Source organism: Ovis aries, chromosome 2 (genome assembly GCF_016772045.2).
Source record: "Ovis aries strain OAR_USU_Benz2616 breed Rambouillet chromosome 2, ARS-UI_Ramb_v3.0, whole genome shotgun sequence".
NCBI lineage: Eukaryota > Metazoa > Chordata > Mammalia > Artiodactyla > Bovidae > Ovis > Ovis aries.
Window position 1 is genome coordinate 153150225 of NC_056055.1, and position 23997 is coordinate 153174221.

Genomic DNA, 23997 nt, shown 5'->3' on the forward strand with positions numbered 1-23997 from the left:
CCTAGCATTAACACAATTTAACTGTTAAGCTGGAAAATGGGAAGAGGGGAGCTAGTAGACTTTTCCCAAAGCATTTACAGAAAGTTTCCTCAGTCCCACAATATTCCTAAAAAGTTTCTTAAAGAGGCCTTAAAATGGATAAATAGTTGAAAGTGAAATGCAAAGTCAAATCAAAATGAATGTCAACGTCGCTCAGTGAGCAACAGCCTAGAAGCTCACCAGCTGTCAACGCTAATCATAGCTCAGTCGTTGACTCACTGTGTGACCTACCACAGTACAGTTAACCTCTCGGATTTTGTATGCCAGCAATAAAATAGCATCGCAAACTCCTCGAAGGCCTGATGTGAGTTATAACTCAAAGATATCGCCATGGCCCCACTTTGGGAGCTAAGTGTTAAATAAAAACCAAAATTAAAAGGAAGATGATAGGATGCACTTCAAAGAACATTTCCAGCTCTGTCTGCATAATTTCAGTGCTTTAATGAAACACGCCTCTGAGACACGGTTAACCATATAGAGTTAAGAATAGTTTCAACTGGCCTCCTGGAAAATATAGTGTACTGAGAATCCTCATCAAACTTTAGATATATCAGACACAGTCCCAACATATTTGGTTGTGTTTTTAAGAGAAAAAGAATCTATGTACAGGAATCTACGTACAGGATTCTAAACAAGAGAAGAAAACAGATGATACAGTCTTTGACATAAACTCTAAGGATAAAACTCTCACAAAAAGAAAAAGAAAAGCACACAGCTCATTTGTCAAAACCAGATTAGAAATTAAAGTCAGGACACAGATTTAATGACTGGATGCTTATCAAAACTTTTCTCTTCTTCCTGAGAACACTACTGGACTACACTTCCCACCTTCCTTATAGTTAGCCAGAAATGATCTAGTGAGTCAACAAGCTACACAGCATGGCAAAACTACTAGAATAAAGGGATACAGGGCCCTGAATAACTGCAAGAAACAACTGCCCACCTATCTACTCTGAAGTGTAATGTGAGCAAGAAAGAAACTTTCACTGTGATAAGCCACTGAGCTTTGGGAGATGCTTAATATACCAGTTAGCTTAACACACAGATATGAGATACGTTTAGCACTGCAACTCAGTATTTACAATTCCCATACTTTGTTCAGAATCATCTTCTGACAGGTTCAGTTCAGTTCAGTTCAGTTGCTCAGTCGTGTCTGACTCTTTGCGACTCCATGAAACGCAGGACGCCAGGCCTCCCTGTCCATCACCAACTCCCAGAGTTCACCCAAACTCATGGGCATCAAGTTGGTGATGCCATCCAGCCATCTCATCCTCTGTCGTACCCTTCTCCTCCTGCCCCCAATCCCTCCCAGCATCAGGGTCTTTTCCAATGAATCAACTCTTCACATGAGGTGGCCAAAGTATTGGAGTTTCAGCTTTAGCATCAGTCCTTCCAATGAACACCCAGGACTGATCTCCTTTAGAATGGACTGGCTGGATCTCCTTGCAGTCCAAGGGACTCTCAAGAGTCTTCTCCAACACCACAGTTCAAAAGCATCAATTCTTTGGTGCTCAGCTTTTTTCACAGTCCAACTCTCACATCCATACATGACCACTGGAAAAACCATAGCCTTGACTAGATAGACATGTGTTGGCAAAGTAATGTCTCTGCTTTTGAATATGCTATGTAGGTTGGTCATAACTTTCCTTCCAAGGAGTGTCTTTTAATTTCATGGCTGCAATCACCATCTGCAGTGATTTTGGAGCCCCAAAAAATAAAGTCTGACACTGTTTCCACTGTTTCCCCATCTATTTCCCATGAAGTGATGGGACCAGATGCCATGATCTTTGTTTTCTGAATGTTGAGCTTTAAGCCAACTTTTTCTCTCTCCTCTTTTCACTTTCATCAAGAGGCTTTTTAAAAAGTTCCTCTTCACTTTCTGTCATAAGGGTGGTGTCATCTGCATATCTGAGGTTATTGATATTTCTCCCGGCAATCTTGATTCCAGCTTGTGCTTCTTCCAGCCCAGCGTTTCTCATGATATCTTCCCTGGTGGCTCAGAGGTTAAAGTGTCTGCCTCTAATGCAGGAGACCCGGGTTCAATCCCTGGGTCGGGAAGATCCCCCGGGGAAAGAAATGGCACCCCACTCCAGTACTCTTGCCTGGAGAATCCCATGGACGGAGATGCCTGGTAGGCTACAGTCCACGGGGTCAGAAAGAGTTGGACACGACTGAGAGACTTCACTTACTTACTCTGCATAGAAGTTAAATAAGCAGGGTGACAATATACAAGGCATATACAGCCTTGATGTATTCCTTTTCCTATTTGGAACCAGTCTGTTGTTCCATGTCCAGTTCTAACTGTTGCTTTCTGACCTGCATATAGGTTTCACAAGAGGCAGGCCAGGTGGTCTGGTATTCCCATCTCTTGAAGAATTTTCCACAGTTTATTGTGATCCACACAGTCAAAGGCTTTGGCTTAGGACCCACCATTTATATAAAAATAACCCATAGAGATGTCACTGTTGTTTAGTTGCTAAGTTGTATCTGATTCTTTGCGACCCCATGCACTGCAGCATGACAGGCTTCCCTGTACTTCACCATCTCCTGGAGTTTGCTCAAACTCATGTCCATTGTGTGCATAGAGATGAATCTCTAAAAGGATAGATAATCAAATGAAAGCCCCAGCAAACCATGAAAAGTGAAAGTGAAAGTTAGTCCCTCACTCGTGTCCAATTCTTTGCAACCCCATGGACTGCAGCCCGCCAAGCTCCCCTGTCCACGAAACTCCCCAGGCAAGAATACTGGAGTGGGTTGCCTTTTACTTCCCCAGGAGATCTTCCCAAGACACGGATTGAACCCAGGTCCCCCACACTGCAGGCAGACTCTTCACCGTCTGAGCCACCAGGGGAGCCACCAGGAGAGCCACCAGCAAACCCACCAGCAAACCAAGGTGCAGAGGTATTTCTGCTTTCCCGGTTGCCATAATGCTGATGCTAGTGGCTCTCTAAGCAGGTGGGTGAAGCTTGAAGCCTATCATCCAACCACTAGTCCTTCCTCCTCTTAAATATACAGTCTTCCTATGGTGTCTAACACCACCTTCTCTGTTCATAGAGAATTTCTCAGGCAAGAACACTGGAGCCAATTGCCATTTCCTACTCCAAGGGATCTTCCTGACCCCAGGGATCGAACTTGCGTCCCTCGTGTCTCCTGCATTGGCAGGTGGATTCTTTACCACTGCACCACCTGGGAAGCCCATCCAACACTACAGTTCCCACCTAAGCTTTAAAATCAAAAATTGAGACTGTTTCAGGACAGTCGCTGTTACAGCACTCTGTAAGATAAAAAAAAAAAAAAAAAAAAAGAAAGGCTGTTCATGAACCTATAAAGAATGCCTCTGGAGATGGAGGACTATTTACTCAGAACAAGCAAGTCTGGTAGCCAGAATTGCCTCTGGTAAGCACAAAGCCAATGAATCACGTGATAATTGCAGCTATTTATCAGTGCTCAGGTAAGATTTCGACTGATTTCAAATCCACATACTCTTTAGCTTAGGAGACAGAAGTATGTTTACAACTGAGGCTAAATTCTTAAAGATAGTAAGCACATGCAAAAAATAGTTATATTCAACCAAAGATACTATTGAAAAGTGATGCTTAAGTAGAATCTTTGCAACTGACATTTTCTCAATTGACTTCATGTCTTGGATGGTATGCTTATGATTTTAAGTATAATTTTTAAAAATTAGAGCACTTTTAGTTTTATAGAAAAATTGAGGGGACATTCCAGAGATTTCCTACATACCTCCTGCCCTCACATAGGCAGAGCCTCCCCCATGATCAACATCAATCCCCGGATTGGCACAATTTTTACCAAGGATAAACCTGCACTGATACAGCATAATCACCCAAAGCTAACAGTTTACTTAAGGGTTCACTCTTGGAGTTAAACGTTCCATGGTTTTGGATAATATATTATGACATGTATCCATCACTGCTCTAAAAATCCTCTGTGATCAGCCTACTCACCTCCCTGCATACATCCATGGCAACCACTGACCTTTTTACTATCTCTACAGTTCCCCCTTTTCTGGAATGTCCTATAGTTGGAGTCACACAGTATGCAGCCCTTTCAGGTTGGCTTCCTTCACTGAGTAATATGCATTAAGGTCCCTCCATGTCCCTTCATGGCTTGATAGCGCATTTCTTTTTTAGTGCTGAATAATGTTTCACTGTCTGGATGGACCACGGTTCATTTATTCATTCACCTACTGTTGGCCATTTTAACTGTGTCTAAGTTTTGGCAATTAAGAATCTGTGCACAGGTTTTTCTGTGGACATAAGTGTTCAGCTTCTTTAGGTAAATATCATGAGTGTGACTGCTGGATCATATGGTGAGAATATGTTTACTTTTGTAAGAAATCACCCAACTGTGATGTTACAAAGTGGCTGTGTCATTTTCCCACCAACAATAAGTGAAAATTCTTTTTGCGCCACATCCTTACTAGTATTTGGTGTGCTTATGATTTTGACTGTGCTCATAATTTTAATTTCTTCTTGACTGATATTCATCTTAACTTCAACTTTCTCTAACCTCTACCAGTTTCTCTGGCCAGCAGTGAATATAAGCAGCATTATGCCAATCAAAAACTCAGCTATTTAAAGAAACCTGGTGTTGTATCTTTCTTATTATTCATAACAAAGCTAGGTCTATTTCAAACTTTTATATCGTAAATGGGAGAAGAGAAAGAAAGAAGTGTACTGAACCCTAAAGACCTGCTATCATGTTAGGTCCTGTGAAGACTGGCTTGTAGATTTTTGAGTTGGTTAGTGCTTGGAGTAAAGAGACATTATCCTTACCTTATAAAGAAACTAGAGTTTTGGAAACTTTCATAACCTGTGCATAATAACACACTCATCAAAACCCAACCATACTTGTATAAAGACACATTCAGGGAATTAAGTATCTTTTCATTTGGGGAATCTATTAAGATAAAACCCAAAGTAGATCTTACTTCAACTGGACATAATCTTTCAATTTTCTACTGTTGCCTCAATCTTATCTTTTGAATTCTGAATCATTGGTACTAAAAGTCAAAAGATTGGTCTATAAAATCTCTTACAAGTAATGTATTGAGAGGGAGATTTTAATCTTGGTGTTCTCAAAATTCCAAAATTCCTATGGATTTTAACTATTGATAGATTGCTTTGCCTATCATTAGCATAAGTATTTTTACTTACAAAGGTAGTACAGGTTTACCTCTAATTCAACTCACCTAACACTATCAGCTCACTAACATCACCACTATCATTTTTATCTTATTCCCTCAACTAACCCTGCATAACAAAGTAAACTATAGCCTTCAGCAATTCATTTAAAGTATAATTCATTTCTTACAAAGTGAGAGGTTATTTTGCAAAGCATGAAGATCCTGTCATTAACCAACACTACTACATCACTGGGCTTCCCAGGTGGTGCTAGTAGTAAAGATCCACCTGCCAATGCAGGAGACAAGAGACTCAGGTTCCATCCCTGGGTCGGGAAGATCCCCCTGGAGGAGGGCATGACATCCCACTCCGGTATTCTTGCCTGGAGAATTCTATGGACAGAGAAGCCTGGAGCACTACAGTACATGGTGTCACAAAGAGTCAGACGCGACTGAAGTGACTTAGCATACATGCACACACTACATCATTAGCTTTGGGAAAATATGAGTCCAATTGCATTCCCTTCTAGCTAAATTCTCATTTATCCCCCAAAATCTGATTCTCCCCCTACCAAAAAGAAACAGAGCTTTTAAAATTTTTCACTATGGAGTAACAAATAGCGTCGTATTTTATATTCATCAATTTATCAAAAATATTATATTTGCGTAACTTTTTAGGAACATATCACCTATAAATCAAGTCTGCCATAACTGACATAAGCTTACATACCAAAAAAAAACAAACAAACAAATGATGGGAACGTCACAGAATTTATTACTTATCACAGGAAGAGAGTTTAAGCCAATAATTGGGGTTGTCTACTTTGATATTGGCTCATATTCAGATCAGGAATCAAGGAAGAGAGAAAACAGAAGGGTGATTGTGTGACTGTTTTCACCCATTCTACAAGCTCAGGTGAAGATCATGCCACTTGCTACTAAACCTCAAAGTCTTAACACGCTGTCCCTGAACCCAAGGGTCTCCAGCGATGAGAGCAACCTTCCTGCCAGCTACAACCACACTTCATAATCAAATCACCTGGGAACAGCCAAAACTTTTTACAAGTTTACTATATTCCAGGAACTCTCCCATGCTTTAATGGTCTTCAACAGTCCTATGAGGAAAGTACCACTGTTTTCCCCCATCTTGTAGATGGTGGGGCGGCGCAGGCGGTGGTTGGCCCAGAGAATTTAAGAAAATTGCCCACCATCACTCAGTTCTTCAGGAGCAGAGCTGGCAGTCAGACTCAGACAGCCTGCAAAGACATTCCCAAGATTGTGTTCCTGTCCTTTCTGTTGCTGATGAACAGAACATCAATGAGAATCTCTCATTTCCTGGGTTCTAATAATATCACTCCTCACACTAAAAAGAGACTCCCTGCCTATGCGTGGTGCAAAAAAAAGTTCACATCCGGGCTTTGAGAAAGCTGTCTGTGGTTCTCAGGCTTCACCTCAGAGCTGGCTCATGAAGCCCACACACCTCCAGAACGGGTAATGGAAGGAACACCCAAGCGCGGCGTACGTGAGAGGGCCACCCTCAGACCTAAATAGATCTTTGTTACATCAGCCACACTGCTGGGGTTAAAAAGAAGCCCACACTGTCACACCAGTTTCCAGCCAGGCCCTAGAAGGCACAAAAGAAATGTGGAGTTTAAATTTTTTTTTAAGTTTCCAGAAAAAGACCCTCACTCTCTACTGCAAAGACAAACGTCCGAGGCAGCCCTCTGTGAAAACTCTGCATTCCCACCCTAGTTTAGCCCCCATTCTTCCCATTGCCCTGAGGAACCCTCTTGCAGCCCTGAATATAATGCTCTATAATATAATATAGAGCTCCTTAAGCTACCTCTTAGTTACCACCTCTTTAGCTCATAACTTAAACTCCATTCTCCCTCCAGCTTGGAATTAGAAAAGGAAGCTGTCCCATGAAGTGCAACTTACCTTTCACTAGACAGCAAGGAAACCCTAGAAGAGCAAACTGTCCTGAGAAGCAGACTGGATGTCTTCCAGGTCCCTTCCAATTAAAGTTTATTATTAAACAGACCTATACTAAACTCCCTCAGTCATGTCCAACTCTTTGCAACACCATGAATTGAAACCCGCCAGGCTCCTCTGTCCATGGAATTCTCCAGGCGAGAATACTGGAGTGGGTAGCCATTCCCTTCGCCAGGGGACCTTCCCTCCAGGGACTGAATCTGGGTCTCCTAGATTGGAGGCAGATTCTTTACCTTCTGAGCCACCAGGGAAGCCCCCTATACTACACAACGAATGATAAATACCTTGCTCTGGAAAATCTGCACACCAGTGCAGGGGTGTTTACTTGCTACATACTGGTGGGATTTAAGACAGTGCTGGGATGTTTATATCCCAATACTCAGCCTCCTATTCCTTGGTATATGGCTAGTCTGGGGAGAGAGAAACATCAAGAAGGTTTGTGGAAACTTGGTAACCTACAGGTGGGTGAGGAAATGAGAGGGGAAATGGAATGACTAAGCCTCTCTAAGACCACTCCAAAAAATCCTACAGACTTCCCTGGTGGTACAGTGGACAGGAATCTGCCTGCCAGTGCAGAGGACATGGGTTCAGTCTCTGGTTTGGGAAGATACCAAGTGCCAAGGAGCAACTGAGCCCACAGGCCACAACCTCTGAAGCCTGTGCACCCTAGAGCCCCTGCTCTGAAACAAAAGTCCCCGCTCACGGCAACTAGAGAAAAGCTCCCGTGCAGCAGCGATTACCCAGTGCAAACAAAAAGTAAATAAATCACTGCTCTAACAGCCAATATTTAAAAAAAAGAAGAAGAAGAAAATCCTGCATGCACCCCTGGAAGCAGCCTGGAGTATAGATGCCATTTGTGGTCACAAACCTCCTTCCCTGCAGGTGGACACAGTCAAAAGAGGCCAACCTTCCATTCATCTTCTCTTCCCCCATCAGCTTTCTCACTGGAATTGAAGATTAAGTTTGCCAGCTCCGAAATATAATAACAACAACCACAGCTCTCTCCCTAGGCCATGATCTCCACCTTTTCCAAATGTGATCTTATTTATCTCAAAAGAAGAAAAAAATTCTCTTGACTTGAGTTAACAGTGGAGACTATTCACTACTGAAAAACATAAGTGTTAATAATATGCTTGCATGAAGAAAAGTCATACCACAAAGTAGGGTGGAACAAAAAAATCCTTACTATCACCTATAACCTCCAACCTGCCCCCGAAAACGCCAATCTTCACAAATATCTCTATTTCCTCACCTACAGCAGCTTTTATTCAAGCAACTGAGTAAAAGGGAAGTGAATCACATTTTAGTGAATTTCACTGTTTTCCATTTAATTAATCAAAAAACGGTATATGTAATAGTTCTCCTTCTATTCTTTTCCTTGCAAATGGAAGCTAATTTCAAAGAGTTTTGTGAGCGGACCCAGCACCAAAACACTTAATAAAGTATCCACCACCAAAGGTGCTGAATCAGCCCACGTGTATTTAGAATACGATCTCTGTCTGTATTTTAGGAAGGAAGTTTTGTACCAAGAATATCAAATAAGCACCAGCAGTTTTGAGTCATTTATAATTTTAATCTGACAAGTTCTTTTGAGAACAATCACCATAGGCGTACTCTGTCAGCGAGTTGCAGGAAACACCCGCCCAAGTGCATGTGTTCTTCTGTGGCGACTCCTGTCCCTTAAAGCCACTGCCATGAGCCAGTGGGCCAGGGGAAGCAGTGCTTCAAGCGCAGGATTGCCAGCAAAACGTGCCTGAACTCAACAGTCAGCCAACTGCTTTCTCAACCGTCAGTACCTTGGGCTTTCAACACTAACTCATCATTAAAGGAGGACGGTTTATTGGTTGGCATCATCTCATAAACAGTGGGGAAAAAAAAAAAGTAAAAAACACAAGCCAATACTTTTAAGCATTGCTCTCTAGAAGAATAAGAGCACACTTAGTCACATTTAAGGCCACAGCTTCTATAAAATGTAGCCAAATAAAGGGCATCAAGGGACAGCTTTTTGTTGACTGTTGAAGTCAGGAAAATTTCCTCCCCTAGAACGGCTCTGACTGGCAGATACTCTCTGAAAGAGGACAGCTAAGGCCTGTGGTCATTTTATGTCAATGGTCAACTGGGCTGGCCTTCCCTCCACACGTACCCCTGTCTCTTTTTCTGCCAGTCCCTATGGCTGGATCCAAACCTGCCGCCAAAAGCATGCTCATGGCAGTGGCTTTAAGGGACAGGAATCGCCACAGAAGAACACATGCACTTGGGCGGGTGTCTCCTGCAACTCACTGACAGAGTACGCCTATGGTGATTTTTCTCAAAAGAACTTGTCAGATTAAAATTATAAATGACTCAAAACTGCTGGTATCTGTTTCAACTGGCTATTAGGGTGGTCAGGATGTCTAACTTAGGAAGCAGAAAATGACAAAATGTCCAGGAATCAACAGACCCTTGCTTGACTTGGTTTTCTTGACTAAAATTAACTCCTAACTTGATGGACTGGAGGCAGCATCGACTGCTTGTTCTATTGAGAAATAAAAGAGAAATCAGACAACAACAGTATTCCCTGGGTACAAAGTTAAGTTACAAACTCTGAAATAGAACATGCTTACTATGGTTAACAGACATGAACCATGGACAAATTTAGCAACAACTCATCATATTAGATATCGGGACTTTGGCACTGGCATTTTCCAGTATCGTTTCAGAGTGTACTGGTAAAGATGGCAGACGAAATCTAATCTGTTAAAGTCCATGTCCCAAACAGAACTGCACTTCTAAAATAGCCTCAGCAGAAACAACATCATCTTTCCACACTTATTTTTAAGGAACCAAGGAAACATTTTAAAAGAAAGAGTACATCAAGTGTGTTCAGGAGTGAGAATGAGCTTCAATAGAAAGCCAGTAATACCTGCAACATGTATACTCAGGGAAACCGTAAGAGCAATACGCTCACAGGGAACTCTGTGCAGTGTTATGTGCCAGCCTGGATGGGAGCAGGGCTCAAGGGAGAATGGACACATGTATATGTATGGCTGAGTCCCTTCCCTGTTCACCTGAAACTATCACAACATTGTTAATCAGCTTTGCCCCAATATAAAATAAAAAGTTAAAAGGGAAAAAAAAAAAAAAAAGAGTAATGTGCTCACAGTTAAGAATGGAAAGAAACAGCACAACCTATATCCAATACTGTCCATCTTTTGGAGGCAGCACTAAAATTTAGCTTCTTTTTTTTTTTTTTTTTTTAATATACAAGCCAACAAGTTGATTCTTCCTAATATGTGTTTTTCACATGGCAGTTCCCATTCAGGACATGAGACTCCAAGCAGTGTGGCTGGCACTACTACCCTGGAGCACAAAGGAAGAGAAACAAGAACAAGACAACCCAGGCAGGGCTGAAAGCTTCTCACAAAAATATAGGATACGAGTAGTTCACGGCCCAACTGCAAATAGTTTCCCAAATTGCTTCACCTTTGTCTTTGAATCAGGAATGAACCAACCAGCTGGTATCACAAAAAGTCCTAATGACGCTGGGAAGAGGGGACAGGAGATTAATACTAATTACTGAGTTAGTATTTCAATCCTGAAAAGAACAAAACCAAAAGTTATTTCCTGGCATCAACTTGAACTATGGGAAGGTATAGTTGCAGTGCAGAGAGGAAAAAAAAGAAAAGAAACCAACACTTTGAATTATTTGGAAACTTCATGCCAATTCCATTTTCATAGCTTTCTCCCACTAAAAATTCTACCCAGTATAAGTAATAATGCTACATAAGTAACTAAACCTCTCAGAAATAAACCCAAAATTTTGAGTTGGGTCTTTTGTGTAGGCTCTTTCTTTTCCCATTTCCTTTCTCAGCTGTCTGCCTGCTAATAAGACAAACTCTTGGCAGGAACATAGAAGGTATCCAGACATTTGGATGAATTAGACAAAGAAAGTCTAAGTGAATAAACCACGGCACTCGGAAATGAAGCAGTCTTTTAAAAGCAAAGAGCCAAAGCAGAGGCTAAGTAATATAATTCTTTCTGATAAAGAAATCTACTTTTTAAAAAATGAGATACACATGAGTTCTCAATGATCATTAAGGCAATATTCTAAATTAGTGTCTTTCAGATCAAGCTGAGATAGCAATTTCTAAACAATACCATTACATTCGTTTCATATACAGTACTTTTAACAGACTTGTTTCATACTATAATCAATACATGGATAATTACTTACTTGCTTCCTTTTGTAATGAGCAAAATGAGAGAGGCCTAGAACAGTGGCAAGAGCACCTCCTCCAACAAGAACAGTCCCTTTCACTGCCTTTTGAAATGCCATTTCTTAGCCTAAAAGGCAAAAAAAAAAAAAAGGAAACAAAAAAGTTGTGATTTTTATCACATAATAATCCAACAATAAAAAGAAACTGTATAGATTATGAAATTATGTTAAACTAGAAAGAAAAACAAACCATAAGGAATTTATTAACATACCAATTTGTATACCACAATTCAAAAACAGCACACAAAAATCCGAGGAAACTGACAACATAAAAGTTACCGTCCAATAGGAATTACAAAAAGGAAAACTCAGAGACAACTGAGGATATTTAAAGAGTATAAAGTCAAGAGAGCTGTGAAAAGAAATGGCATTGTGTGTCTGACAAAACTGCAAGCTGTACTTGCAAATTTGTTCAACCACTAATCCCCTCCACAAAAAAGAACTAGTCGAAGTCTTCTGTCATTCAGCATCACAATGAGCCTCAAGCCTGCTCTGCATTCTTTGGCAAGTGTTTAATTCCACCCTGGTACAACTCTCTTCCCGAGTTTTCCCCTTCCCAATAAACTTCTCACTAAATCTGAAAGCCAACACACTTAACTTACATTTCTAGCCCTGGAAGAGTCTACACTTTAGAGATTACAAAGTAAAGGAAAACCATGCTTTGACCCTTCTACAAAATGAAAGATCCAACAGTGCTATAATTTCTTTCATTCAGGGAACTTTTAGAAGAATGAAAAGAAGGTTTCTTCTAGTCAGAGTTTGCATGGCACCACAGTTTCAAGGGGAAACCCTCTAGACCCAGCTCTCCTTCCTGCTCGCTGTATATTTCTAAATGAAGTCTTGCATTGTGTTACCTATCGACTTTCTGTCTGCTCTTTTGGATTGATGGAATTTCTTGATTTTTTTTGTTTGTTTGTTTCAGGCCTTATACAGTCTAACATTTTCCAGAAACCAAAAAAAATAAAAATGAAAATTCCACTGAAAAACCTATTCCCTTTTATTGTGCTAAACAAACAAAAAAGATAACACTGTGTGACCACTTAAAAACAATTCTAACTGAGAGTTAATATTGAGCAAATTTGACCCGCCTAAGTCTTCCACTTACAACAGCGGCTGGCACATGCAAATCTTACAGTGGAGCCACCGCCCTACGGCCAGACGGCCAGACGGGTGAAGCTCCAACCTCTCTAGACTCGCACCTGCTACTCTACAGATGTCATGACTCAAAGCATTTAATGTGAGGCCAGTTTTTACCTAGGAGAGTCAAAAGCATACACTGTCTCAATGTAAATTATGATATAATTAAAATGTTTTGAGTTCATGTCAAATGAATAGAATATTAACATAACTATCTTAAATCAAAGAATTTCAGTACAGTTGGTAACAATGACTCTACAGTAAAATCCATTTTGGAATACTATAAATTATATATGGGAAAAAAACTGGCATTTTTTTAAGTATTATTGTTTCTGTAATCTTCATTTTTTTTCCTGACAAACTCCTAAATTCTAAGACTCATCTTTATTTTTAAGATTCTCGCCAGGAAAAAAAAAAAAAAGATTCTCACCAGAAAAATATTTTACATGTGTATGTTCTCTGCAGCTGGAGGTCTTTTCTTTTCCACCCCTTCACTGCATCAACTGTCCCCTCTCTCCCAAGTTATGCAAAAGAGTTGCTGTATACTGGCTGAGGCTTCCATTCAACATTCAGTCAACCCTAAGCAAAACCTAATCCACGATTTTCTGACAGTGAAAACCACAACTTGACCAATTTGGAAGGCATCTGTTTGTCACAGCTGAGCATCACCATTCCTCATATGGCTGTAAATGTTCAAATGGAGACCAATCGACTGCACAATGAAATCCTAGCAGCCCAGAGATAGCACGCTATCCCGTACTTGGACTAATTGGCCTTCTCTATCACTACGAACAAAGTTAGTGGAGGTGATGGAATTCCAGTTGAGCTACTTCAAATCCTGAAAGATGATGCTGTGAAAGTGCTGCACTCGATATGCCAGGAAATTTGGAAAACTCAGCAGTGGCCACAGAACTGAAAAAGGTCAGTTTTCATTCCAATCCCAAAGAAAGGCGATGCCAAAGAATGCTCAAACTACCACACAATTGCACTCATCTTACATGCTAGTAAAGTAATGCTCAAAATTCTCCAAGCCAGACTTCAGCAATACATCAACCATGAACTTCCAGATGTTCAAGCTGGCTTTAGAAAAGGCAGAGGAACCAGAGATCAAATTGCCAACATCCGCTGGATCATGGAAAAAGCAAGAGAGTTCAAGAAAAACATCTATTTCTGCTTTATTGACCATGCCAAAGCCTTTGACTGTGTGGATCACAACAAACTGTGGAAAATTCTGAGAGAGATGGGAATACAGACCACCTGACCTGCCTCTTGAGAAATCTGTATGCAGGTCAGGAAGCAACAGTTAGAACTGGACATGGAACAACAGACTGGTTCCAAATAGGAAAAGGAGTGAGTCAAAGCTGTATATTGTCACCCTGCTTATTTAACTTATATGCAGTGTACATCATGAGAAACGCTGGACTGGAAGAAACACAAGCTGGAATCAAAATTGCTGGGAGAAATATAAATAACCTCAGATATGCAGATGACACCACCCTTATGACAGAAAGTGAAGAGGAGCTAAAGAGACTCTTGATGAAAGTGAAAAAAGAGAGTCAAAAATTGGCTTAAAGCTCAACATTCAGAAAACGAAGATCATGGCATCCAGTCCCATCATTTCATGGGAAATAGATGGGGAAACAGTGGAAACAGTGGCTGACTATTTTTTCGGGCTCCAAAATCACTGAAGATGGTGACTGCAGCCATGAAATTAAAAGATGCTTACTCCTTGGAAGGAAAGTTATGACCAACCTAGACGGCATATTAAAAAGCAGAGACATTACTTTGTTAACAAAGGTCCGTCTAGTCAAGGCTATGGTTTTTCCAGTGGTCATGTATGGATGTGAGAGTTGGACTATAAAGAAGGTTGAGTGCCGAAGAATTGATGCTTTTGAACTGTGGTGTTGGAGAAGACTCTTGAGAGTCCCTTGGACTGCAAGGAGATCTAACCAGTCCATCCTAAAGGAGATCAGTCCTGGGTGTTCATTCGAAGGACTGATGCTGAAGCTGAAATTCCAATACTTTGGCCACCTGATGTGAAGAGCTGACTCATTGGAAAAGACCCTGATGCTGGGAAAGACTGAGAGCAGGAGGAAAGGGGATGACAGAGGATGAGATGGTTGGATGGCATCACTGACTCAATGGACATGTGTTTGGGTGGACTCCGGAAGTTGGTGGTGGACAGGGAGGCCTGGCATGCTGCAGTTCACGGGGTCACAGAGTCAGACATGACTTAGCAGCTGAACTGAACTGAACAATTAGAAACACAGAATAGAGACCTAGTTCTGTTTACCTGAAAAATGACAGTGCCCATCCCATACAGACAGCAGCCTGACAGTCGCTTGGGTTTTACAGGCGGTTGACTTTAGCTCAGTATCACTGCTTCTGTCCTCTTGATAATGTCATTGATGACCTCACAAAGGACACCACACATGAAAACAGCCAACTAAGGGATGTTATACAACACAGTCATCAAGGGTCTCAGCAGAAGTGGTCATTCAGCCAGTTAAGTCTGGGGTTAGCTTTTCCAATTGTGTAGATCCTCACATTCCCTGCTCACCTTATTATATTGCTTCAATTTGATTTTCCTGAAACCAAAACTTGCTAAGGAGGATTATCTTCATGGATTTTCTCAGTGAGCCACAAATACTACAGGAAAACTGCTTTGACATATTGTTTTGCAGAATTAGTGATAATTGCCTATAATAAAAAGTTTCTTTTTTCAGTATTTTCATAAAATAACTATGCTGAAGTAATATTATTTCTATTGTGATCAAATGTATCCATAAGATAATCTAAGTAGTAGATTTAATTTGTAACAAATTAAGTCACTCTTAGAGATAATTCAAAAATAAAAACATAGAAGCAATCGATTTTACCTGGCTCTCCTAAGATGATGATAATCATCACTGTCATTGTCATCATTATTAATGTTATAATGACAATAGCTGCCATTTACCGACTTATTTGCTAGGTAATAGGTACCATGATTTTCATTCTTTACATAGATCAGCTACTCACAGTAAGTGACAAAACCACAGCGTAATTTTTGTCGTTAATCACGAGGTGGTTCTGCCCTGCCTTTGCTCTGAAAAGGTAACTGCTCCCCAAGACTCACACCATATTTTGCTATTATTCTTCAAGAAGATCCTATTCTCAAGCATTCACTCAAAGTGTACAGAGCCTCAACATTAGGGTTTCTCTAAGGCAATGAGAAAGACTCTGACAAAATACTACTAGTATTAGTACTACTAGTAACCTGCCAGATAAGGTAAAACTGTCTTAATGTTGAAAGAAAGCAATGCAACACCAGATTAAAAATCATAAGCTGTGAACTACTTGTACCCATTTACATTCTATTATTAAAAAAAAAGTTTTCACAATGATTACAAAGAGGAAAAGATTACTTTCTTCTACATAAAAGCTGCAACCAGGAAGACAGCAAAGACTGAGAACAAAAATGCCAATAAATCACCTATTGCAACTAAAAGTGTGAGGAAACCAGAGATAGAAAAATCATCCAAAAATAAAATTAGCTTAGTTATCAGAGCATGATGTCCAGGTTTAATAGCCTATGAATAAATCATATATATGTTGACTCAGATCTGGCTCCTGTATTTGCACAGATCAATGCCAGCCCTCTAATTCTTGCAAGGAGAACACTAGGCCAACTAAAAAAAAACCCTAACTAAAGTTACTCAACTAAATATATCTGTGAGTTTATCAACTGCCGTCAAGGAACTTATAATGAATTTGAAAGCTTAAATAACAAAATCTGTCTTATAACTAGTTGTGTTACACTGAATGTTATCCTACTCTGATAGACAAAAGACTGCATAGCCAAAGCAATCATGAGAAAGAAGAACAAAGCTGAAGGCATCCCATTATCTGATTTCAAGCTATATTACAAATCTATTGTAATTAAAACAATATGGTACTGGCATAAAAAGAAATACATGGGTAAACAGAACAGAATACAGAGCCCAGAAATAAACCCATGCATACATGGTCAATTAATTCAGAAGAGAAGATACTTGAACAGGCTCTCTAAGAAAAAGGATTTGGAGGGGAGTGAGTATGGGCAGGTCTGGACTGAGAAAGATCTGGAGGAGAAAGAGGAACCTCGTGGTAAAATTCAGGAGGCATGCAAGATGTTATCTGGTTTGCCTGGAGATGATGTTCATTTGGAATGAGATTTCCAAAAAAAGCTCACAGCAAGAGATAAGACTCTGTACATGTGAATACGGTATTTTTCTATGATATTCTGTTGATCATGAGCTGAGACTGCAGATGAGTGAAGCTAGCTGTTGCATCTCATGACATGAAGAATGTTGAAGTAGATTGTTGTGTTGAAGCATATGATGAAGACTGAGGGACCAAGTGGAAGGCAGTAATAGTTCCCACATGAGAAGATGAAAGTCTGGTTTAGGACAACATCGAAAAGTACAAATGCAGGCGATGCTTTGCACAAATCTGACAACATCAAAAATACAAATGCAGACAACGATGCTTTGCAGAAATCTGACAAGGGATTGTGGAAGGAAACAGGAAAAAACTAAATGGCATAAGGGGCTTTAGCCTGGGTAACTGGGGACTTTCCCCAATATTACAACATTAAGAATCAGACAGCGCAGCAAGTTTAAGGGAGAAGAGGAGCTCATTTGGAACCAATGATATCTAAGATCTGGACAGAACACCTAACACAGAGAAAACTGCAAACAGATAGGTGGGTCTCAAACTCATATGAGTCTTCAGAGCTAAAACTATGGTGTGGGGAATCTTCTGCCTAGAACCGACAGACAGACATATCCGCTACAAAATATAATGTACTTACTGCCAGCAAAACAAAAACTGGACTTGCTACTTCTCAAAGTTTGCTGACCCATGCTTTGAGCTAACCCTGCACCTTATCTGGCACAGAATTCCTGGCTGTCCTTGTAGGACTCCCATTATAGACAGTTGAGTGACTTCAACAATGCACACAACCGCTCAGATATTATCTTAAATAGCCTGAGCACTCACCACTTCTGCCTCCTCCTGTTCAGAGGTAAGGCTACTCCACCAGTGAAATCATGCATTTAAATAACTTGACCACACACTTGCAGTTTAAAAATAAGAAATAACCATCCAGTGAAAAAGGTTGTGGGTCCTCTCGGCAACTACTCACCAGAGAATTAATTCCAGAACGAAAGCACACTTTCAGGCCCCTAAATTCTCAAAATAGAGTCTTCAAACTCCTCTCCCTGTTTTCCAGTCCTAGCTTCTCTCTTAATTTAGCATAAATAAAAATCTCTCCAAAGAGAGTCTTCCTCCTCTACGGAAGAAGTCCTGAGTCCCTTCACGTCTACAAAAACTCCTATCTTCCTTCCTAATCTCCAGGCTCTACATTAATTTAAGAAAAGTTGAGGCATCTTAGGGTTTTCACTCTTAGGCGACAACAGTTGCAAGAATACTTCTCTCCATCCCTTTTAAGAGGGATCAGTGCGGGTGATGGGGAGTGGAGAGGATAGCTCAAAGATCATTTTTTTCAGAAGAGTCATTGCAACCACAAGCACTGTGGTCCCTGGCACACATGTTCTCTCACAAGATATAAAGGTATTTCATGCCCTGATCACTGAACAGAGAACCTCAGATGAACAAGGCATTTAAAACATAAAACTCCCAGCATGTAACCTAGATGTAGCATGTTAAGCAGATACAGGTCCAAAGGCAGCAAGAAGCTCCTGGCACTTTAGTTGTGCAGCCACCACCCCACATTGTAGCTGTGCGTGGAAAGCCTCCCCCTCATCTCGTTTGAGCCCTGACACTCTGTCAAACCCACAGATGGCAAAAGTCAGAGAGCCAGGCCTCAAGGTCGACCTGCACACAAATTCAGTGGCTTAAGGGAGAAAGGTGCATGCATCTTACTAAATAAGGCCTCATCAGAGGAACTCCTACACAGCAAGTCTAGAATCATGGCAGTTGACAGCAAGTCCACAGCAAAATGGAAGAAGAGGGAGTGAACACAAATGGAAGAAGAGGGAGGGAGTGCTTCCCACCCAAGCAGTTTTAACTATAAAAGTCAAGATTTGGAGGGTTGCTTTGAACTAGGCATGTTTCAACAAAGCAGGCCCTTTATTCTACAATTGATGTGAGAGCAAATGTGCATACTTTCCCATAAGAAAGAACATCATGGTTTAGGTACACCAAGCACAAACTGATAAAGAACTTCCACGCGTACCAATCAAAGCACATCACGTACTAGCACCTCTTTCCCCAAGGTTGACTTTCCAGAAAGGAGAATGATCAACACTCTGCCTACAAACAGATCCTCCCGAGCCAAGCAGAGAGGCACTTCTGCACACATACATCTCACGGAGCAGCCTGCGATCCCTCAAGAAACAGGCAGCCCTCAGGCATCCTTCTTGAAAGCCGTCAGACGTAAATGAACAACACACTCAACATCAGGGGCCCATCAACCTGTCCTCTGCAAACAAAGATGAGCCCAGCCTATAAACTGAAAATGAATTGCTCTTTTTTCGGTTGCTTTAAACATTTTTGAAAAGGATTTAGGCCAAGTCCGGATAGAAAACAGACGCAAAGGTTATCCACAAAAGACTATCCCAGAGGAAATAAGTGAATACATAAAATCCTGAAAAAACAGAGAATACTTAAGTGTCTTCACCTTCTTCTCTAGATTTGCCTTTATTTTGTGCATCAGTTCAGTTCAGTCGCTTAGTTGTGTCCGACTCTGCGATCCCATGAATCGCACCATGCCAGGCCTCCCTGTCCATCACCAACTCCCAGAGTTCACCAAAACTCATGTCCACCAAGTCGGTGATGCCATCCAGCCATCTCATCCTCTGTCGTCCCCTTCTCCTCCTGCCCCCAAATCCCTCCCAGCATCAGGGTCTTTTCCAATGAGTCAACTCTTAGCATGAGGGGGCCAAAGTACTGGAGTTTCAGCTTCAGCATCATTCCTTCCAAAGAAATCCCAGGGCTGATCTCCTTTTAGAAGGGACTGGTTGGATCTCTTTGTAGCCCAAGGGACTTTCAAGAGTCTACTCCAACATAACAGTTCAAAAGCATCAATTCTTCCACACTCAGCTTTCTTCACAGTCCAACTCTCACATCCATACATGACCACTGGAAAAACCATAGCCTTGACTAGACGGACCTTTGTTGGCAAAGTAATGTCTCTGCTTTTGAATATGCTATCTGGGTTGGTCATAACTTTCCTTCCAAGGAGTGTCTTTTAATTTCATGGCTGCAATCGCCATCTGCAGTGATTTGGAGCCCAAAAAAATAAAGTCTGACACTGTTTCCAGTTTCCCCATCTATTTCCCATGAAGTGATGGGACCAGATGCCATGATCTTTGTTTTCTGAATGTTGAGCTTTAAGCCAACATTTTCACTCTCCTCTTTCATTTTCATCAAGAGGCTTTTAGTTCCTCTTCATTTTCTGCCATAAGAGTGGTGTCATCTGCATATCTGAAGTTATTGATATTTCTCCCAGCAATCTTGATTCCAGCTTGTGCTTCTTCCAGCCCAGTGTTTCTCATGATGTTCTCTGCATAGAAGTTAAATAAGCAGGGTGATAATATACAGCCTTGACGCAGTCCTTTTCCTATTTGGAACCAGTCCGTTGTTCCGTGCCCAGTCCTAACTGTTGCTTCCTGACCTGCATATAGGTTTCTCAAGAGGCAGGTCAGGTGGTCTGTATTCCCATCTCTTTCAGAATTTTCCACAGTTTCTTGTGATCCACATAGTCAAAGGCTTTGGCATAGTCAATAGAGCAGAAATAGATGTTTTTCTGGTACTCTCTTGCTTTTTCCATGATCCAGCAGATGTTGGCAATTTGATCTCTGGTTCCTCTGCCTTTTCTCAAACAAGCTTGAACATCTGGAAGTTCATGGTTCACATTTTGCTGAAGCCTGGCATGGAGAATTTGAGCATTACTTTACTAGCGTGTGAGATGAGTGCAATTGTGCAGTAGTTTGAGCATTCTTTGGCATTGCCTTTCTTTGGGATTGGAATGAAAACTGACCTTTTTCAGTTCTGTGGCCACTGCTGAGTTTTCCAAATTTCCTGGCATATTGAGTGCAGTACTTCCACAGCATCATCTTTTAGGTTTTGAAACAGCTCAACTGGGATTCAATCACCTCCACTAGCTTTGTTCGTACTGATGCTTTCTAAGGCCCACTTGACTTCACATTCCAGGTTGTCTGGCTCTAGGTGAGTGATCACACCATGGTGGTTATCTTGGTCATGAAGATCTTTTTTGTACAGTTCTGTGTATTCTTGCCACCTCTCCTTAATATCTTCTGCTTCTGTTAGGTCCATACCATTTCTGTCCTTTATCAAGCCCATCTTTGCATGAAATGTTAGATATATTTTTTTCCATAAGCCAAAAAACAACAATAACAATGAAAAAACTATAGTTGTAAAAAATATACACACTGAATAGGATATCAAAGGACAAGCAAAAAGATTTTTCTGAAATCACTGAGAAAAGCATTCTCCTGGAAAACAAGATAAATGAAAGAACCATGTCAAAGTCATCAGAAAACTTTGAAATAAAACGAATCTTCAGACTCTGGGTTTCCAAAATTTTGGCTATGGTGGATGAGTACGCCCAGGCAATGTTCACATGCCTAGCACAGCATCCAATCCTAGCTTGGCCCTTGTCTTTCACATCCTATCAGAGTACTTTAGGGCAGGGCAGGTTCCATTTCCAGTCAGTTTCCCCAGGAAATCCCTCGCCAAGGGGTCTAACCCAAAAGATGGGAAAAGAAAATGAAGGGAGAGTATTTTAAGAAAGACCAAAGAGGGATTTCCTGGTGGTCCACTGGTTAAGATTCTGAGCTTCCACTGCAAGGGGGTGCAGGTACCATCCCTGATCCCTGGTCAGGGTACTAAGCTCCCACATGCTGGGGAGATGGGAGGGATCAGGTAACAAAAGAGAAAACGAAAGAAGACAAACACTATAATATCTATATTGGTCCAGAGAGCTGCCAGAAGGTACTTTAAAAATGACTCTACTCATCTCTCGGGGGCATCTTTAGGTCAACTATAACACTTTAGAACAAACACAACACACAGCTACAGATGACTCAGAAGAGGTTAGCCTAGGACCACCCCTCCGGTTCAAAGAAGGGCAGGCGCCTGGAAGCTTGACAGGAGGAGTTGGCACAGAAAAGGGGTTGAGCTGGTTTCAGAGGTTCAAAACAGACTTTAAGAAATGTAAGCAAATAGCACCTCTCCCAAAAAGAGAGAGAAAATAAGGTCAACCATTTAAAATGAGCCAGTTAGAAACCTCTGTTTATAAAAATTAAACTCAAAACATTATCACATGAATTCTTTTGGTGTAATTTTTTTTTTAAATTTAAAATGCAATGCCACAACCAGTTAAAGCATTTACTTCACAAAGTCCTCTAAAACAAAAACATATCCAAAGGGAAGAGAGCCCCAAAGGAACAAGACGATATATGCTCACACTCAAGCTGTCACTTATTATGTAAGACCTGGCTTAAAAAACAGTAAATAGCGTTTCCAAGACAACTTCCATATTGTGTATTTATGCCTTCTGCCATTTATAAAATGCATATCAAAACTACAGAGTCATAAATTTGACCCTTTTCTCTAATTTTCATAAGGTTCACTGCAGAATTACAAGAAATCAATGAAGCCCATCTCAGCTAACAATAGCATTACATTCATTAAATGCAAATGATCATAGCTTAATTCATAATGGGATAATTTCTATTGTATCTGCTTCCCATAGAATTGCTATTAAAGATCATAAAGAACTACAGTTATTTCATGTAGGTGAACTTGTTTTCCATTTTAAATTCGGTGTAAAACCAAAAGTAACATATATTTCTATCATCTTAGATACGTTAATGGATTTTTGTTTACTACTGTAAAATCCCATCATTGATTTTCCATAAAAATATACGATTGCCTCTTTCTTTACCAAATATGTAATTTAAGGTAATCCTGAGAGGCATAACATAAAATGTCCCTTACAGGAGAGTCTAAAGAGTTCCTTCCCCAAAATGCCCACCCCTTATAAAGACACAAGTCAGCTGAAGGAACTGGGCAGACAGGATGCCTACTATGGAATAACAATCCTGTGTCAACTAAGAAATGCCTCACTTAAAAAAAACTTTAATTCTATCTTGAGGAAGAACAAATGTTATCAATCAATCACCAGAAAAAAAAAAGTTCTTTAGGCAAACAGGCCACACTCATCCTGTGCTTCTTGCAAGCTTTCTGACCCTTTGCTGACTCTGTTGTTGGGTTAGGAAAACGATTCACATTTCTCTAGCAGCACAAACCGCCTTTTTTTTAGATTGTACATGTTGTTATAGAGTCTACTTAAGTAATTAAGACAAGAAAAAAATCCTTTACTTTGTTACAGAATAAACTGCAAATCAAACAACAGAGCTCAAAATATGTCTTTACACTAAAATATATCAAGCCTCTCAACCAGATTTATTATAAACATAACCGTTATGAAGTAATCACAATCATGGTTGTTAATTACACACCCTAAAACGTTTCATAAGAAAACATCTATTTCACCATATAAATAAATGTACTTTATTAAAAATGTCTTAGATGTTCTAAGATAGTGCACAAGCACTGTGATTCAAATGATTGCTCAGTTGGTAAAGAATCCTCCTGAAATGCAGGAGACCTGGTTGGATTCCTGGGTCAGGAAGATCAGCTGGAGAAAGGATAGGCTACCCACTCCAGTATTCTAGGGCTTCCCTCAAGGCTCAGCTGGTAAAGAATATGCCTGCAATGTGGGAGACTTCAATCCCTGGGTTGGGAAGATCCCCTGAGAAGAGAAATGCCACCCACTCCAGTATTCTGGCCTGGAGAATTTCATGGACTGTATAGTCCATGGAGTCACAAAAAGTCAGACACGATAGGTGATAAAGAACTTTAATCAAAAGAACTATACCCTAAGATAATTTCAATTAATTTAGCATGTTCAGAAAAAGACACACTTAAGATAATTAAGCTTGTATTTGCCTGGATCTTACTCAGAGATCTATTTCATTGTTACCCAATATCAAATATTTTTAAGAAATATAGCATTGTTAATTAGAAAAAGCTATCTATTAGAAATGGGCATTTTTCTAAGACTCAAAAAAATCTTAAAGAAACTTGAGATCATTATTCCTAAGTCTCTCTTTTTTTTTAATAGCACAGATGTAGAAGGTTTGAGCATCTGCCTTTAAATGTTATAAGCACAAACAAAACTTTGAAAAAAATAGCTTTTTAACTTCAAAATGTTGATGCCAATAGAGTTAACTCAGCCTTATTCATTATTTTTGTCATCGAATACAAGGAAAATGTACCAATTCTTTCAAAAGCTATAGTAGCAATTGCATTATATATGTCATTAAAAATGCATTTTAGGAAATACTTGTTGAAG

At 40.4% G+C, this 23997-nt stretch overlaps 1 protein-coding gene across 7 annotated transcripts in view; it reads right to left on the minus strand.

The window, feature by feature from the left end:
* GPD2 (glycerol-3-phosphate dehydrogenase 2) overlaps nt 1-23997 on the minus strand; it is a 242418-nt gene that overhangs the window by 106158 nt on the left and 112263 nt on the right. For 6 of the 7 annotated variants that reach the window (XM_060411146.1, XM_042243836.2, XM_060411145.1 and 3 more), the window contains one exon: nt 11391-11500. The exons of the other annotated variant lie outside the window; for it this stretch is intronic. In XM_060411146.1, the coding sequence (XP_060267129.1) occupies nt 11391-11492 (102 nt within the window). In that variant the 5' untranslated portion in view covers nt 11493-11500. The remainder of the gene's footprint in view (nt 1-11390; nt 11501-23997) is intronic. 7 annotated transcript variants of the gene reach the window in all.